Source organism: Xyrauchen texanus, chromosome 37 (assembly GCF_025860055.1).
Source record: "Xyrauchen texanus isolate HMW12.3.18 chromosome 37, RBS_HiC_50CHRs, whole genome shotgun sequence".
In the NCBI taxonomy this organism is placed as follows: Eukaryota; Metazoa; Chordata; class Actinopteri; order Cypriniformes; family Catostomidae; genus Xyrauchen; species Xyrauchen texanus.
Genome location: NC_068312.1, coordinates 18,944,653 through 18,964,026, shown reverse-complemented (window position 1 = coordinate 18,964,026; position 19,374 = coordinate 18,944,653). Strand labels below are relative to the sequence as shown.

The window sequence follows — 19,374 nt, the reverse complement described above, 5'->3', positions numbered from 1 at the left end:
CCAAAATTTTCACTGGCTCCAACACAAAAATGAAAAATAGCTGTTTTTAACATCATTGGCTTTAAAAAAATATGTCAGAAGATAAATATTTTTTACATATCTTATGTTTTTAATACAATGTCCTCCAGGGGCCTGGGTAGCTCAGCGAGTAAAGACGCCACTCCTGGAGTCGCGAGTTTGAATCCAGGGTGTGCTGAGTGACTCCAGCCAGGTATCCTAAGCAACCAAATTTGCCCGGTTGCTACGGAGGGTAGAGTCACATGGGGTAACCTCCTTGTGGTCACTATAATGTGTGGTTCTCACTCTTGGTGGGGAACGAAAAGTTGCACGGATTGATGGTCTCAGATGCGGATGCAATAGAGATTCCTCCTCAACCACCCAGATTGAGGCGAGTGACTACACCACCACGAGGACTTGGAGCACATTGGGCATTCCAAATTGGGGAGATTTTTTTTTTTTTTAACTTTCAAAATGTAATCACATTTATTATTTGCAAGATATGATTTGTGCCTTATGTAATCCATATATGTGCTTTACAGATATAATTTAATAAATACATCATATTAACCTCAGCTGTCCTGCCATTTACACATGTGTTTTTAAGCCAAGAGTTCTGTGGAGGAGATGATGGGTTTTCGGTCACCCGTTTAGTCATGCTGTCATGCAACTTTGTGTGTGTACAAAGTTAAATGTGTATTGTTTTCACAAGAAGGATCAAAGATTGAGTCACTGAGTTAAAGATTTGATTATTGGTTGAGAGAACAGACTTGCTAATAAATCAGTTATGATGTGTAATGTACAGTAGGTAGATATTAGGCCTAATCTGAGAATAAACAATGTGTATATAACATGAAATCAGACAACCCAAACAAGACCAACACTGACTGATATACAAAAACAATAATACCTGCATGGTCTAGAAATGAGACAATGTAACATGTGTTTTATGAGGATGAAATGAAGTAGATTGTTTCAAATATTCATCTTCACCCTTCAGCTGATCAGCTCTGATAATAATAACCTAATAGCCATAGTGATCTTGCTGCTTTTCATATCAAACGGCATTATTATGTCAAATTAATGTTTACATTTTGAAAAATTACCTAATTAAATATATACTTAAATTTTGGATATTGAGCAACTCATGATTTCCAGACACGTGTATAACTGGGGTTTAACAAAGTTTATTTAGTGTCATTCGGCTCTGTATCTCTAAAGGTGAATTAATCAGAGAAAATGTGCTTGTTTTTTTACAGTGGAAATAAAACTAGCGCTCTGTCCCTTTACGAGAGCACATGCATGTTAAACAGTCCACACTGCACGGAGAGAGATGATGATGATGAGGCGTAGGCACGGAGAGACATGGATTTTCAGTCCTATAGAAAGAAACGGTTGATTTCTTGTGTTCGAATGTGTGGTTTACTAATTTTCACCAACATGTAAAAACGAAAATTGTGGGGATTTCGCGCACTGTGAACAAGGAATGTGCGAGGATACTTAAAATGTTGCAAAACACATTAAATCTCTCTATGAAATTCATTAAGTGGGTTTTTTTTTTCCTGCTATGTTCTACACATTGGTAATCGCTGCTTCTAAGACACTTGGAAAAGAGTGAGGACAGTGCTAGAACAGTGTACTCCGTGTCTGCACGACTGTGCCTTGGAGGCATGTCCATTATATTATGCGTTTGCGCATCTTTGCAAGATAAATATACTTGCGCTTGCTCCTCGGTTAGAAGACTTCGTGGCTCCATGTCATTTTTGTGCTCTCTCGCTTGTTTGCTTGCACTAATTTTATAAATGCAGCACTGGCCCGATCGGGCAATTGACAGTTCCAGCAACTGGCCCGAATCTATCTCACACTGGCCCCGGGCCATCGGGCAGTCCTTGTTGTCGAGCCCTGACATATAAACTTCAGGTACAGCACCTATATTTCAGGAACATTCTCTTGTAGCCACATTTAGGGGAAAATGTATGTTATGTATTTATACTTTATTTAATTATATTTTTGCCATTGTGATCAGTTGGTGGAGTAAGGCTGGGTGTTGCCAACTACCTGACAATACAAACCACATAGTGTGTCATTAAATACATTGCAATCATCACAACATCATGATTGGAGAACAGTAGAAACATGCCAAGCATGCAAAGAGACCCAGCATGTCAGTTTCAATTTGCTTTTGTCCAGTATGAATATGACCTCAAGACTGAAAAAACATTTTGCAGAATTGCGCAATGTAGGCTGATTTAGTCAACCTGTTTCTTAAATTCCTTAATTGAACTTTATATATATTTATCTGCACAGCCTTAAAGTGGAGCCAGTGTGAGTTCCTTGTTAAAAAACTGTACAAGGAAGCTGATTAAAGTTAATTTTAATCTTCCTTGTAAAAGGCCTAAACAAGGCCTTGTGGAGATAAAATGTAACATATTAAGCAATATTTTAAAGACTTGTAAAGGCAAAATTCCAATCAAGAAGCATGTTTGAGTTTTTATGAATCTGTGTAGCTTTCTGAAAAAAAAAAAAGGTCTTGTAATATGTTTTTGACTGTTAGACCAGTTATCTCCTTTTATACTGTAACCAGAAATGGACTTCCCACACCCCAAAACCAAAAACACTAACCGTTGTAATTTAATAGATAGTTTTTGGAAGTTTTAGGGAAACTCTAAGAAGGTTTGACAAATTTTAGGTATAAAGTTGCATCAGTAACCTCCTTGAAGTTGGAATTTCTCCAGTTTGGCTGTTTGAAGCCTAGTGTTCTTCAATGAATTGTTTGTTGTCAGAAACTTTGCTGTGCAAGAGATCTCAGGCTCTTTGTAGTGAAAAAAGCTCTTGGCCTACTGCAGAGAGCGACTGTTCTGTAGAGACTGTAATGTGAAACCATCGTCACAGCAGTACTTGGCATTAGCATGCATTGCTCGCACAGAAGGACACTGTGTCCTATGCAAAGTGTTTTTTTTTTTTTCATCAACCCCAGCTGAAACATTTGACATTTTTATGCTGTACAGACATGTTTTGAAGCAGTTATGGGCTAATGTGCTTAATCCTGTACAGGTTAACATTTTTCATGCTATTAGAGCTTGTGTCAATAGAGCTTCATGTAGGTAATGAAATGTAATTAAGTAAATAACGAGACAGTTCACCCCAAAATAAAAATTCTGGCATCAGTTACTCTCATGTTCTTCCATAGAATGCAAAAGGAGATTTCAGGCAGAGTGACAGCCTCAATCACCATTACCTTTCATTGCATCTTTTTTCCTTGCGATGAATCAGTGGTGACTGAGGCTGTTATTCTACTTAACATCTCATTTTTTGTTTTCCACAGAAGAAAGACATTTCAAAGTCAGTTCAAAGACAAAGTCATACAGGTTTGGAACAAAACAAGGTTGCATAAATTATGACATAAGGTATTTTTTTGTTGTTGTGAACTTTAATGTAAGAATTTGAAGGATTTAAGTGTTAAGTGCTAGTAATTACATTGTGCTTTTGCATGTTTAGATTAAAATGTAACCTCAGTAAATTCTGAGCACATTTGACCAAGATAGGGCATTTGACTGTCATTTATCCTCTAACATAAAACAAGTCTGTAAGCACATGTCATTTCTCTCCTTGGAGAAAAATTTAAGAGGACACATTAGAAGAGAGTTAATGAGAACATGGCACGACACAGCATGCTTCTAATTGTAGCCTTTCTCGATCCGATGAATGAATCATGACATGAGGAGTCTGTGCACCCTGTTGAGTGAATTAACCTAGAAAATATAAATGAGCTCATAAAATGTCTGTATGAACTTGCATCAAACCTAATCAGAACACATTTAGTTTTAACAAATTAACCCTTAAAGATGCTGTAAGCAAATTTTTTTTTTCATGGAAAGGTATGCAAAAAATGTTCAGACTCCCTGAAAGATATTTATACAAGAGACGAGGCACCGCTTGGCCATGTGTGTGTGTTGAGATACACTGACATGTCCATGATGGCTCGCTGCATATCCACGCAGCGAGATGTGGGCTTATTAAATGGCCACTCGCCACAGGAAAGCGGTTTATTATAAAGTATGAGAGAGGAGCGTGAAGAGGAAAATGCCCTTTTATTGAGACTGTATGAGCATCCTGTGTTTTTAGTACGGGTGATTTTCTTTTTTTTCTTTTTTGCAAGAACATTCCTTATTTGCGCAGTACACACATAAGCATTTATAACAAAATCCTGTTTCAGATGAACTGTGGTGGGGAGTAGGGAAGAAACACTGTGTGTCTCGATTTGAGCCTTCTTTGGTTTCGGGCCAAGAAAATAAGCGCTTGACCAGTGAAAGGGGGATTCTTAGCTGGTCGCTGACTAGATGTAGAGTGAGAGCGTGCCTGGTGAGAGGCCAAAAAATGTCTCGTAGCCTGAGACTGCTTCTGAGCAGCTAAGAATTGCTCCGAAAAGCCCTCCATGGTGCTGCTGAAGAGGCCCTCAGGTCATAGTTGAGTGTCAAGGAGGGTGGCTTTTTCTGCATCACGCATATACGTGAGTGTGAGCCATAAATGGCTATCCAGGACCACTAAATTGCCCATCGCCTTCCCGATGGCTTGTCTGATAGCCTTCGTAGCTCGCAGTGCCAAGTTTATAGTGGTGCAAAGCTCCTTAAATGCTGCTGAATCAGGGCCTTGCTCATCTAAATCCTTGAGGAGCTTGGCTTGAAAGACCTGGAGCACCACCATGCTGTGGAGCGCAGATCCAGCATGGACCGCTGCTACAAATGCCCTTCCAGCCAGTGCGGATGTCAGTCGGCATGGGCACAGCCCAGGCAGTGAATGCAGCTCTCATGTTGCAAGCAAGTGGCTCTTTATAAAGGAATAATATACAATACAGTTATTATATAATATAGTAATATAGTAAACTCCTGCCAGAGCGCTGCAAAGTGAGTAATTGTCATGCTGATATGCCGCGTTGTTCGACGTCGAGCCTCTGACATGAGTAACCAGAGAAGAGTAATCCGCTGAACCTGTACCTTTGACAGCAATGCAGAGAATGGTTTCCTAAACAAAGTCGATTAGTCCTGTCATGAAGGAAGAAAAATCTGAAGTAATGGTGATTGAGCGCCCGCTTACATCGGCCAAATTCACGCCTGAAGGGGCAGGTCTCAAACACCATTGCCCATCAGAAGGATTGGTGTTATTATACAAGGGTTTCAACTAGGTCCTGGAGGAAAGTACCTTTGCCCCATAGCAATGTCGAAGTGAACTGAATCGAAAGTTGAACGGCCAAGTGCCCCCCACTTTGCACTTTCATTTTTTTGTGCTTAGCCGATCACATGCCTGAAGGGGTCATTTACCTAAAAAGAAAAATTCTATCATAATTTACTCACCCTCATATCATCCCAGATGTGTGACTTATTCTCTCTTCTGCAGAACACAAATCAAGATTTTTAGAAGAATATTTCAACTCCGTTGGTCCCCACAATGCAAGTGAGTGGTTATCAGAACTCAGAAGGTCCAAAAAGGACATGAAAGCTGCATAAAATTAATCCATACAGACTCCGGTGGTTTAATTTATATCTTCTAAAGCAATATGATGGGTGGAAAAGAGATCAACATTTAAGTCATTTTTTTTTTACTGTAAATCTCCACCTTTGACCAGTCCCAACCAGTAGGTAGCTAAATATGAAAGGTATGTCACTTCCACACCAGTCCATGGAAGTGAAAGTAAAAATTTAGATTTACAGTAGAAAAGGTTTTATATATTTATCTGTTTCTCACCCACACCTATCATATCACTTCAGAAGAAATTGATTTAACCACTGGAGTCTTTTGGATTACTTTTATGCTGCCTTTTATGTGCTTTTTGGACCTTCAGAGTTCTGGTCACCATTCACTTGCATTGTATGGACCTTCAGAGCTGAAATATTCTTCTAAAAATCTTTGTTTGTGAAAAAAGTCAGTCAAACACATCTGGGATGGCATGAGGTAAATTATAAGAACATTTTTATTTTTAGGTGAACTATCCCTTTAAGGCTTCGTTCAGGCGAAGCAAAAATCTGACTTTTTCTGTCTCTAAATTCTGGATCATCAAAATTATTACATTTCCATTTTCTGTCTTATATGTCCATAATGAAACACCTGCATATTGAATGCACTGTCTGAGGAAACCTACTTTCTGTGTACCTCATTTCTCAAAAATACTGGCTGCAGTATTGCCATTAAAAATGAGATGGCAAACATACAGCTTGCTTGTTTCATACATCAGTGCATTTCAAGTCTCAATATGTCATGCCATTTGTTAATGAATGACAAAATTAGTTTTGAGTCACTGCCTCACTAACTGTGCCAAGACACCGCACACACTGAACTGAGAAGACCAGAGAGAGCTGTAAAGCATTTAATATGTTTCTTGCTGTAAAAATGAGTTGTTTGGCCTTTGTGTCTGTATTCTCTTCATGTTTGGAATTATGACTTGTTTGGTACAGAGTGTTCATTTGACACTGGATTTAGGTGTAGTGTTTGGTGTATCTTTTCCAATAGTCAAGCATAAATTGGTAGATTATTTTCAGAAATGTATTTTTTTATGTTTCATGTGATGTCACTTTATATAAAAGTATCTGTTAAATGACAAATTAAAACCTGATGCACAATGCAGGTGGACCATTTTAGCTAGTGTATGATGTTGTGTATGTTTTCTGCAGAGTGGATGGCTTTGGCCTGGGACTGCTTCTGCAGACCAAACAGATCAAGCGCATGATCTCGTCATATGTGGGGGAGAATGTGGAGTTTGAGAGGCAGTATCTCGCTGGTGAGTTGGAGGTAGAGTTGACCCCACAGGTGAGACCATCCTTCCCTCTTCCTCATCTGTTTTCACTCACCCATCCTCAGAATAAACACTTTACCATCAGACCCAGGTCTCATATAAACGTTGATTTAGTTTTTTTGCTTTCTTGTTATTTTTTTTATTATACCACTATGTATGAAATATACAGTATAATGGCTGTATATATATTTGTGTATAGATTGATGATAGATAGATGTATAGTTAGATTTTATAGCATGTTCCTTATGAATGTTATTTGAAATATCCAATCAGGTGGATGTTATTTACTTCTTTTATTATGTTGATGACAGGGCACACTTGCGGAGCGGATCAGGGCCGGTGGCGCAGGTGTGCCTGCCTTCTTCACTGCCACAGGTTATGGCACACTCATCCAGGAGGGAGGATCTCCCATCAAATACAATGCAGATGGCACCATCGCCATTGCCAGTGAACCAAGAGAGGTAGTATAATAATAATATAACATGCTGATGGAGTTTGATTGTTGTCAGTTTAAATCATTAAAAAAAAGTACTTGTAATTGTAAATACTGTAAATAATAAATAAAAAGTATGTTTAAAATGATGTACACATACATGTGATGGTGGTTCCAGTCAAATCAGTAGCCCAAAATAAGGTGTCATATTCTACGTGAAGTTGGGCTTTTTCATGTTTTCTGAGAAGTCAACCAATTCTATATTATATGTAAGAACCCAAGCACACCAAATACAAAATTGACATTTGTGTGTAAAATTGCACTGAGCACAGGACCCACACTTATAATTGCCCTCTTGTATATTATCTAGAAATGTCCCAATATTCTGAGGTGTCATATCAGCTTTAACCAACCTATCTCATAGATTTTGTTGTCTTTTAAGAACCAATCTCGTGGTTCCTTAGAAATATTGGTCAGTGTCAATAATATGCCAATGTAACCCTCTACGATCGTGTTGGAGAAAGAATCGTCATTGGCTTGTAAAATTTAGTTTTTACTCGCCAGACTTTTGATGAAATGTAAGCATAATGTAACTAAACATATATTAAGCAAACTCAGAAAGGGGCCTCTTCATATATATTCACACAGTATAGTATATTGTAATTCTTTTTTTAGATTTTGCTTTATGATTTTAATCATATTTTAGCTAAAAAAGTACAAATTTCACATTCTATCAATTTATATGATGTCATGAAATCACATTTTTAATAATGATTCAAGCTGTTGTCATTTTTTAAATTTTGTACTCATTTTAACAAAACAATTCACAGGGAAGGAACCTAATAATGAAAATTAGGGGTCACTATTGTGAAATTTGGCCAAAACAAAATTGTGACCAAACAAATCTGTGGGCATAGGACTCAAGTTGTCAGTGGGTACTCAGTGGATTGATTCATAACAGTTATTGCTCTGGGTAAAAAACTGTATTTCAGATGTTCAGCTTTCTATATCTAAAGTGGCCAGTATATAATCTGTCTATGGATTCCAAAGAACCAAGTAATAGAAGCATATCACCAGTATCACGTGTATAAGAAGGCAATTCCTGTACAAAAAAAAATCAACAAATTTAGAAATATTTACATTTTTGTGAACCAATATGGGATACAATAGGTCTTCCCGGAATCGGGGGAATTAATTATATATGTATCTTGAGTAATGTATAAATGACAGGTTTTACAGGGTGCTAAATCTTCAGAAAAGCTACCTATTGTATTTTCACTATCATCCAAATACTTATGTGACATATCATGTATGATTGCTTTAAATTCACTCGTAGGGTCTGCAAAAAGTCTTTTTATAAAATGTTTCATCATTTAATTGTCTGTAAATTTCCTTTTCATAATCAAATGAAGACTGTAAAACCACTGCCCCTCCTTTATCTGCAGGGCGAATTACATTATCCTTTTCTTTTTGAAGTCCAATAATATCTTGTCTCTCTGAATTAGGCATATTATTCCACATTCTAAATCCTTCATGCTTATTGTCATTCATAGCCAAATTGATGTCCCGTTCTACCAGTCTGCAGTAGGTTATGTAAAACAAAAGAAAGATATAATCAACAGGCTGATATTTTATTTCAAAGGTTTCGAGAGAGTGGGGTATTGTGAAGTTTGGGTAAAGCAACATTGGGCAGAAAATATACAATATGATGATGGGCTTACTCAGATTAAGAATTATTCTACCATGGTGTCTTGCATCACTGGATATTCTCCATTAGGTAGAGTTTTTAAGGAGATAATTAGAAAACATTGGCATATTTTTGACACTGACAAATATTTCTAAGGAACAACGAGATTGGTTCTTAAAAGACAATAAAATCTAAGAGATATTTATTTGAAATTGACATCACAAAGTCTGTTGTATTCTTAGGAAGAATTGTATGAGTCGAAACGTTAAAACCACATGGTTTTAGATAAAAATAGAAAAAAATCTTGCTCACTGCTACAACATTTTAATGTCAGCCATTTCTGCCATTGTTGTGTTTCAGGTGCGTGAATTTAATGGCATTCACTTCATTATGGAGAAAGCCATCACAGGTGACTTTGCGTTGGTCAAAGCCTGGAAAGCAGATAAAGCTGGAAATGTCATCTTCAGGTATCAATGTCTGCTGCTCCACTATATTCCTCTCCTCTGTTATTGAGCCCCATTACAGAGGAAATAAAAGACAAAGCTTCCTTTTAAAGGGATGGTTAACCCAACAATAAAATGTCATCATGCAATCCCCCTCATGTTGTTCCAAATCTGTATTACTTTCTTTCTTCTGTGGGACACAAAAGGAGAAAGTTTGAAGAATGTTCTGGTTTTTCTTTTCCATGCAATTACAATGAAATGGGTCTGGAGCTTTCAAGTTTCAAATAGAATTTAAAAGCACCAAGTATCATCAAGTGTTAAATCATCTGAAACCATAAGATAGCTTTTGGTGTGAAAAAGACTGAAATTTAAGCCTAATCAACCAATTCATTGAAATAATTAGACTCAAAAGAACGATTAGTTCATGAAAAGGGTTGGAAGAGTTACTTTTATAATGTATTTCACTACAGATTACAGAATACATTATGTAAAATTGAATTAGTGATAAATTCAGTTAGATTACTCAAGATCAGTTATATAATCTAAATACATTATTTTAGTCAAAACAAGTAAAAATATGTGCCTGTGCTGAAGAAGACTTGCTTTAGTTTGAAATCTTGTTTTAGTGTTGACTTAAAGTGGACAACAGATTAAAAAAAATCGGAAAATCTCAAAACAGGAATTTCCTCTGGAACTTTCTTGTTCTCAACATGAATACGATTTTTATCAAAGGCTGTACTTAAGAAATAGAAATAGAATGTTCTTGTTAGATAAAAGTTATAATCGTGCCTGGTAGCAGATGCATGTACATAAAAGGTCTAGAAATAGCATTTTAGCAGAAATAGCAGACCATTTTATCCAAAGCGACTTACAAAAGAGAAAAACATAATCGAATCATCTTGAGGAGACAGTGGTACGAAAGGTGCCATACTAAGTTTCACTAGCATCAGAATAGTATTCAAAACAGATTAAAGTGCAATTGATTTTTTTTTATGTGACTGGTTAATTGCTCATGGAAAAGATGTGTTTTAAGTGGTTTTAAGTCTGCTCTCTATTGCATAAGCTGGTAAGAACGCAGGTTAAGGTGTTTTAACATATAATGCGAAACCCCCATAATGGGCAAAAATCTACCCATGTTAATCGTTTTATTCTTATAGGAATATTCCGGGTTCAATACAAGCTAAGCTCAATTGACAGCATTTGTGGCATAATATTGATAACTTCAAAAATGTATTTAGACTCCTCCCTCCTTTTCTTTAAAAAGAAAAAAAGAAGCAAAAATCTGGTTTACAGTGAGGCATTTACAATGGAAGTGAATGGAGGCCAATTTTTTACATTAAAATTCTAATTTTCTCAAAAGTATAGCCACAAGACCTAAACAATATGCGTGCAAACATGATTTTAGTGTGATAAAATCACATACTAACCTTTTCTGTGTGAAGTTATTGCCAATTTTACAACTTCGTTGCCATGACAATGTAAAAATTACAATTTAAACAACTGTACAGTTCAAATAATACATGACTCTTAACAGAAGAATTAATGTAAGTGCTTTTATACAATTATAAGCTTTAATATTTGCCTCCTCGATTTTTGCTCATTTTAAAGAAAAGTAATCTCTACAGTAATCAAAATACTTTTTGAATGCAACTGTATTCTTATTACCAATTATATGAATTGTTACTATTTTGGAAAACAGTTACTAATATTGAATTTACATGGGTAATCTCTCTACATGTATTCCATTACTCCCCAACCCAGTTCACAAATCAGATGCTGTTACATCTCTCATAAATTCTCAAAAATGTGCTAAATGAGAAAGGGTGGACTTGAAGATTTTCATTTAATCATGTCTTAAATTTCCATCAAATAATACGCATAAGTCATATAAAAACACTTTAAATGATACTTCAATGTTTTTGCATTGTTTTTTTTAAGCTTGAAAGCTCCAGTCCCTTTATAATTGCAGGGAAAGGGCAACAAGCACATTCTTCAAAAAATATCCTCTCGTGCTTCATGGAAGAAAGGATTTCTGACGGGTTTGGAATAACAAACATGCGCACGCGATGACGGAATGTTTTATTTTGGGCAAACTATTCCTTTAACCAAAATATTAAACCACATGTTCACTGGTATGGTTGGTGCTTTGCCCAAACCTGAAAATAGCTCTCATCTCTTTCCAAGTTTCCAATTTACCACATGCCCACAGGCAAAACTGCTTCACTGAAGGCAAAGTGACTAGATATACTTTTTGAAAAGGAGACCTAAACTGGTTTTGATAATACTTCAAACACATAGTAGTAAAGCCAAATATTTTTAATTACTGTGCCATTTCAAACCCAGGCATTTGTTTCACCATCAAACAACCTACAGACGAGAATAGTGTTTGTTATAAAAATGGCTGTGAGTTGTTGGATAATGGTCATGATGTTGCATGCTATTAGATCAGAAATTAGTGGATTTTAAGGTCAGTGACCTTGACATTATAAACACATCATTGTACTACTACATGTTCATATTTGGAACATATGATGCAATATGCAGTATTTTGTATTACCATAAGGGTGCACTGTTTCCTTTTAAATTTAATTTCTACGCTTGGTTGAAATATGAGGATTGTTTAGGAAGATGTTAATATTATATTGAGGATCATTTTATATTAGTGAAAGCTGCTTATGTGACACATGGCTTATTTCGCCATATTCATCAGTACTTCTTGAATAGAGGAAAAACACGCCATACATCAGCATAATTTCCATGTGAACTGTACATATTTGAAGTTAATTAATTTTACAGTCTCACTGTTGCTCTTACCCTGAAAACATATTCTGTTGATCAGGAAAACAGCACGAAACTTCAACCAACCCATGTGCAAGGCAGCCAAGGTCACAGTTGTGGAGGTGAGTTGTGAGATACAAATCACATACTGAATGTTTCATGTCCAATGCAACTACAGTATTACATGCATTACTACAGCTCTTTTTTCTGCATTGGTGAGCTTTGCTGAATTGTGTACATGTGCTTCTGGTAAATCATGCTTTGATGCGTTATTACAAGTTCCAAAGCTTTCTTTGTCCATCCTATGAATGGCTCCTTCTGTGCTTCATTTCATCATTGTTTTTTTACATAAACAAAACAAATTGTCAGTTTCATCCAAATCTTTGAAGTTTATTCTCACTATTCTCTCCTTTTTCATTTCCTTTTTTGGTGAGAGCCCTTTTTTAAACACTTGTCTGCATATCAAATATGCTTTTATCCGAGCCTTTGTTCAAAACACGCAGATACGAACAAAAGACTTATCAAAAAGGCATTTTCAGTTGCCATGAACGAACTCCATTAATTAAACTGGTCTTCCAGCAGCCCCATTCTTCCTCTTTCAGCCCTGGTTCGAAGCATTTTACGATGTGAAGCGATCATAATTTAATACAATCAGGCATTTGAGCAGATATTTCTCTCTCCAGTCTTCATCCTTTACACTGGCTGCCATCTGTCTTTGAATCAACCCATTACTTGAGTCTTCAGGAAGGAAGACTTTTTGGTCAATCAGATTCTTTAATTGTCTTCTGCTGCTTTCATGTCAAACACTATCGACACATTAGAGCTATAATTTGTCTTGTTTCCCATCTTTATTGTGTCTATAGAGCATAAGAGCAGTTATTAGTGGCCAATACCATCTGACAATAAGGTTATTACAGCGCCACTAAAGATAGGCTTATCTGTTTACTGAACACACAGCAATGGTTAAACTGTATGGGTCTTTTTCTTTGTTTGTACATCTTGTGATGAATGCTGTCCTGCTAGGAGCATGAATCAGTTGGCAGAATACCTTGAACAGTCTCTGTTTGACTTGTTAAGATGCTGTTGGCGGCAGCAGCCCTTCAACTCGCAGAATGGTTTCAGAATGAAGATTGACTCATGCCATGCACTGCAATCCTTTTTGTCTGGGAATAAGAAAATGAAAACAGTCATCTGGTTTGCAATATCAGGTGATATATATTTGGCTGATTAGTGTAATTTTTTTTTTCCTATTACATCTATTTTAAAAGGTTTGTAGGGGTCTATCTGAATGGTTCATTTCACATTGAAAATTTGGCATTCCAAAATTTTAATTAGGAAATAATCAGGAGATTTTTAGGATTTGGAAAACTGAAAACAAAGAAATAATATTATGTGTAATGTATTATAAATGTTTAAGATTCTGCACTCTATAGACCATTTCAAGGACTATTCGTCAGTTTAAGGAAGTGACGTCTTTGTTCCTTGAACTGCTAGTTGTCAAACTCATTCAAAACAACAGTGGGAGGCTCTTCATTTATAGTGAATTTAACATGTTTAATGTTAAAAGCGTTTACACGATTGTCATTAAATGTAATTATTAAAATGTGAACCGTGTTGTTCAGTGGCTGGATGCTCTCTGGATTCCAGGAACTAACAAAGTGTTTAGATCTCTGAAAAAAAAAAACAAATGAGAAGTGAGACGACTGGATACGTTTATTTCTAACAACTGTAGCACACATCTTATCTCTGGTAGGTAAACGAAAGTTTGGCCAACAAATTGTATGTTTGAGCGGTAAAGCTCTAAAAAGTGAATATAAGTCACTCCCATTATAATGAATGAAGCTGTGCAAGTCATTTACTTTTTCATTTTAGTCATTTAGCAGACGCTTTTATCCAAAATGACTTAGAGTTTAAGAACACAAAACAATTAAACCTTTACTTGGTCCGCAGGTCACACAGACAGCTTTTTTTTAACTGGTTCATTATCATAATAGAAGTCAACCTTTCTGCTGAGGAAATAATTGTGAGAATCTGAATACAATTTCATTGTCTCTCTCGTGTAGATGCTCACTATCAACGCGACTTGATAAGTCGTTGATAAACGTTGATAAGTAAACGTTTAATGTTCTTTGATTTTTTTTTTTTAACTCGGAGCCTTATATGAAGTATCCAGTAATGAAACCAGAAATGCTTTAGGGTCTGTAGCGTTCCAATTCCTTTTACATTCTTGAAATGGTCTATAGGTCACTAATCAAATAAGCAAGTTTGTGACACTGATCATGTTAACTCTATTGCAAAAGGTCAGGTTTCAGGTTTTTGCTTCTATTGAAACATGAAAGCTCTTAAAGTGATAGTTCACCCAAAAATGAAAATTCTCTCATCATTTACTCACCCTCATGATATCCCAGGTGTGGATGACTTTCTTTCTTCCCCAGGACACATTTGAAGATAAATAGAAAAATATATTAGCTCAGTAGGTCCTAAAAATGCAAGTGGATGGTAATCCTACTTTTGAAGCTCCAAAAAGAACAGACAGTCAGCATAAACGTAATGACAACATGCACTCAAGTAAATAAATAAAATGGAAAGTGTACATTTTAAAAAATAGTATTTCAAATCTGACATTAATTAGTATGTATACTTTTATTTCTTTGTGTTATTGTATTTATTTAATTCCACATTTACTTATTTATACATTTATATATTTACTAATACATTTCTTTGTCCATATGGTAATGATGGGGTGTGTCTTTCTATTTCAAGCATAATAATCGAGCTCAGAGTGCTAGTGTAGTATTAATTGTTGTTTATGTCAGATTTGAAAGTGTATCTATTATTTCTATGTACTGCCTACTACTTTTTTCACATTTCTTTGCTAATATATTCATTTATTTTTAATTTAGGCTACTTTGGTCCTCTATACTCAGATTGTTATGCTGATAATATAATTCCTAATGATTTTTATTATTAAATTTAATGAGTGGTCTTAGACTTTTGGATCCTGCTGTATCTAGGATGTAGTTATTGCATTTGGTTTAGCTGTGGAATGCACTTCTTTGGTCCAACAAGTCCATTACATATCATTATCTGATTTTCAATCTAAAACAGCTGTGATCATATTTAGCTGTGTGGATGGCAGACAGTGTTTTATGATGCTCCAGTTATAATCTGCCTAAAGGAGCAGCCATGTTGAATAATTTCTTCTCAATTGGATGGCTGATGAGGCTTGCCAATGGCTCAGGGTTTGGAGAGAAGTGTTCCTGTTGCTTGTCAGGGCCAGGCACTGAAAATAGTGATGGCTGAAGGTTTCCTCACTGGAGGAAACGGCACCTTAATTTCACACTATTTAAAATAGATAACACTGTGCTGTGATGTCACAGTGTCATAATTAACATTAAATCTGATAGCTGTGTTTAGATAGAACTGCTATTTTCATGGTGAATCAAAATAAATTAGCATTAACTAATGCAGATTGCAAAAAAAGTCAAATTAATGAAGCCAGCGAGAATAATCGATTTGGTCAGCTGGTTGCCAGGCAACGGAAGCCTGCACTGCAGATTCGTGGCATACAGTATTTCAATTATCCTCTTTTCGCAGGTACAATGAGAGGCCCAGCACATTGTAGGATGTGAGCGAGAACAGGAATATTGTAAAATATATGACCAGAAGTGCAGTCTAGATTTTTTTAATGGAGCCTCTTTATTTTAATCAAACAACCTCCTGGCTTATCTTGCATTGTTTTCAGTGCTAAACAATGTGCTACAAAGTAAAATACGTGAGCCACTGTGAACAAACATCTCTCATAGTGCTCTGGTTGATTTCTCACTTAAATTTTAGGTTGTTTTTCACCAAAACCTAATGTATGCCTTCAGAAGTCGTGCAGTATGATGCATGATCCACATAAACTTGTTCTTTTTTAAGCTTTTAAGCTTTTAAGCTTTTACATTCTTTTACATTTTTGGTGAACTATTCATTTAAATTATATTAAATAGTGGAGTTACAGGTGTATGTAAGATAATCAACTGCTCATATTGTAGATTTCAAGGTTAGTATATGACAAGTATTTCAAAGGCTGAATCGTGTTTTATCAAGGCCTTTAGCAAAATTATTTGTATTTATGTCAATATATATATATATATATATATATATATATATATATATATACATACATACATACATACATATATATATATATATATATATATATATACATATATACATTTCTTGCTGAATATTCCCTCAAGGGGTACTTGAGTTAAGTGGTTTTTTTTTTTTTGGATATAAAAATATATGTATGCTTCTTATATTTAAAAGCCTTTATGTGGTATTTGAAAATGTCACATACAGTTAGCTGAAATCTTCATGCTTTGGATTTGTTCATCTCATCAAGCTTAGTGACACAATGCCATACTGTGCACCCTGTTTTTGGAGATTAGTGTTTATTTGTACAGCGTCTGATGCTTTTACTTGAATCTTCACAAATAGTGAGACCTGCAAAAATGAACGCATTATCCTTTTAAGTACCTGTCTGATTCAAAGCTATATGTAGCATACACTCACTGAAATGCTTCTGAAGAGAAACCAACAGTTTCATAACATGTGTCTATCAGCTTCTGCAGATTTAAGTGGTTTTGACAGGGCTCACAGTCCAAAAAAAGAACAAACCCTTGGGAAAAAAGGTTCCTCTATCCCTCAGGGATTTTGTATCCCAGTTTTTTTTCCTTCACTCCAAGCTTATTTCTGTTTCTATTGAAGAGCATACTTGGAGGAAGGAACACCATTGTGAATATTATTTCAGTTTTCTTAAATATTTAACCTCTTGTCCTGGGAACTGATCTACAGCATATATAGTTAATATATGCTATATGTTGTCATGAGTTATTAACCAGTACTCAAATAAATATTGAATGTCTATTTATTAATTTATTTGTTAAAGCAATATATTTTAGGTTCAATACAAGTTAAGGTAAATCGACAGCATTTGTGGCATAATTTTGATTATTTAAAACAAACCTAAAACAGGAACTGGACTTCCTGTTGCTGACGGCACGCTGCACAAGTGTTTGTAGCCTGCTTAGCATTGCTTATTCTTATTATCATACATTCGTTGTTTTATCCTTTGTCATTTTACCACGTGTTTCAGGATTTTCTGCTTTTCTAAGGTTTCATCTGTGTATATTTTACCTGTTACTGCTGGCGCCTAGCTCAAGTCTGTGTTTGTAGCCTGCTTCTTATCTATCTGTTTTCAGTTTTTAATCCTTAACATTTGCCATTTTTCAGCACACATCAGGTTTTTCCCTGCGCTATTCTCTTATCGCGTTTTAACTGCGTGCATTTTCCGTGTGCATCCACTTTCTATTTTTATAGTGATTAAACTGCGTGCATTTTACAGCGCACACCTCTTTTTCTCCTCTGTGTCACACAGATTATTGCATCGATCTCAAAGCACAGCAATGCTACCAAATACTAACAAAGTGTATGTTAATTCATTCTCTCTACTATAATTCTGACATTTCACTTTCTTAAAATAAAGTAGTGATCCTAATTGACCTAGGACGGAATGTTTTCTACGCTTAAATGTCAGTAATTGTGAAAAACTGAGGTTTAATGTATTGGCTAAGGTGCATGTACATTTCTGATTTCAACTGTGTATAGGAAATCGATTGCCTTGGACAGCAGTCAATTACACAATTTAACCAATCAGAATAAAGTATTCAGAATCTAAAAAGGTGGTTGTCATGGCTTTCACTGTGATTCAACACCAAGGCAAATGTGCCATCTTTAATATTACATAAATGCCGTAATGTAAAGTAGTATTTATGTTTTTACCTTTCAAAGTGTTTTTTTTTTTTCTTGATTATTAAAACTTTTATATTTGGTCCCCCCAATCTTGAATATTTTGTTACATTCTTGCTTTAAATAGTGTGGTATGTGTGTGGTTACGGTATATAAAGGGTTAATGGGGCACAGAACTCTGCAGAGAGAGTGTTGCTAACTACTACAGATTTTATTTTGTGTTCCGCCTTAGACCCTTAGGCCGTCTAGAACCCTGAGCCCTTCAATCACTCACTGTCCTGTGCAGCCTGGCTAATGATAAAATGCCAAACGCCTGTGATAACTATGACAATAGCTACACTAGGCTCATCTTTTTGCCCTCACCAAAGATGCTGCATGCTGAGGTCAACTCGTAATACCCATTTCAGGAAATGTCTCTTTATGTGCGACACTCAAGCCTATTGAAATTAACAAGCAAAGTCGTGCTGGTGGGGTCTTTGGGAGCGTGGCCTTTGATCTCTGTTTGTGCACGTATACAGGGCTTAAACGGGTTTTGGGCTTATCAACTTGGTTCTCGGCAAAGTGTGTTTTCTCCACAAAGCCTTTATCAGAGCCTAAGAGTTTGTTAATTATTTTAAGAGCTCATTTTGGGCCTTCAAAGGGCTGATCTGAGGTCTCACCGGCACTGTCTGTAAAGCAGTGTGTTGGGCTTTGTGCTGTCATTGCAAGCACAAACAGAACCGGTACAACAACAAAATTCAACACAGCAGGATGTGGATGGAAATAAATTATTAACAATTTTAATTGATTCCATTCAACAAATGAAATAAACATAACAGAAAAGTTTTTTTTTTTTTTAAATCCTAGCCCACACTCCCTCCTTCAATACCAAGTTTAAATCTTTCTTCCATTATTTCTTGAGAGAAGCTGAAGCTCCGTCTCCCAGACTTGGAATTAGTAGGGAGTAATACACTGCTTCATGACCTTTTCCAAAAGCAGTGCTCACCACTCCCAAAGTATCTGCCTCTTTAGTGCGGTGTATGCTACTCCCAAAAAAGAACAGAGCAGGTGGCGCAGCTGTAAATACCTAAAGAACTGAGAACTGGGAATCCCAAAATGTTGAACCATATTTTCAAAGGATCTTAACACTCTACTCTCATGACTCCAGCCAGGTCTCCTAAGCAACCAAATTGGCCTGGTTGCTAGGGAGGGTAGAGTCACATGGGGTAACCTCCTTGTGGTCATGATTAGTGGTTCTCACTCTCAATGGGCCAAGTGGTAAGTTGTGTGTGGATTGGGGAGGGTAGCATGAGCCAACCACATTCGGAGTCTCCGCATTGTCATGCATGACGAGCCACATGACAAGATGTGTGGATTGACAGTCTCAGATACAGAGGCAACTGAGACTTGTCCTCTGCCACCCGGATTGAGGTGAGTAATCATGTCCCCATGAGGACATACTAAGTAGTGGGAA

At 36.2% G+C, this 19,374-nt stretch overlaps 1 protein-coding gene across 2 annotated transcripts in view; it reads left to right on the top strand.

The window, feature by feature from the left end:
- LOC127630769 (succinyl-CoA:3-ketoacid coenzyme A transferase 1, mitochondrial-like) overlaps window positions 1-19,374 on the top strand; it is a 63,313-nt gene that overhangs the window by 8,014 nt on the left and 35,925 nt on the right. For both annotated transcript variants that reach the window (XM_052108535.1, XM_052108534.1), the window contains exons 4-7: window positions 6,663-6,798; window positions 7,096-7,245; window positions 9,265-9,371; window positions 12,187-12,247. In XM_052108535.1, coding sequence (XP_051964495.1) covers window positions 6,663-6,798; window positions 7,096-7,245; window positions 9,265-9,371; window positions 12,187-12,247 — 454 coding nt within the window. The remainder of the gene's footprint in view (window positions 1-6,662; window positions 6,799-7,095; window positions 7,246-9,264; window positions 9,372-12,186; window positions 12,248-19,374) is intronic.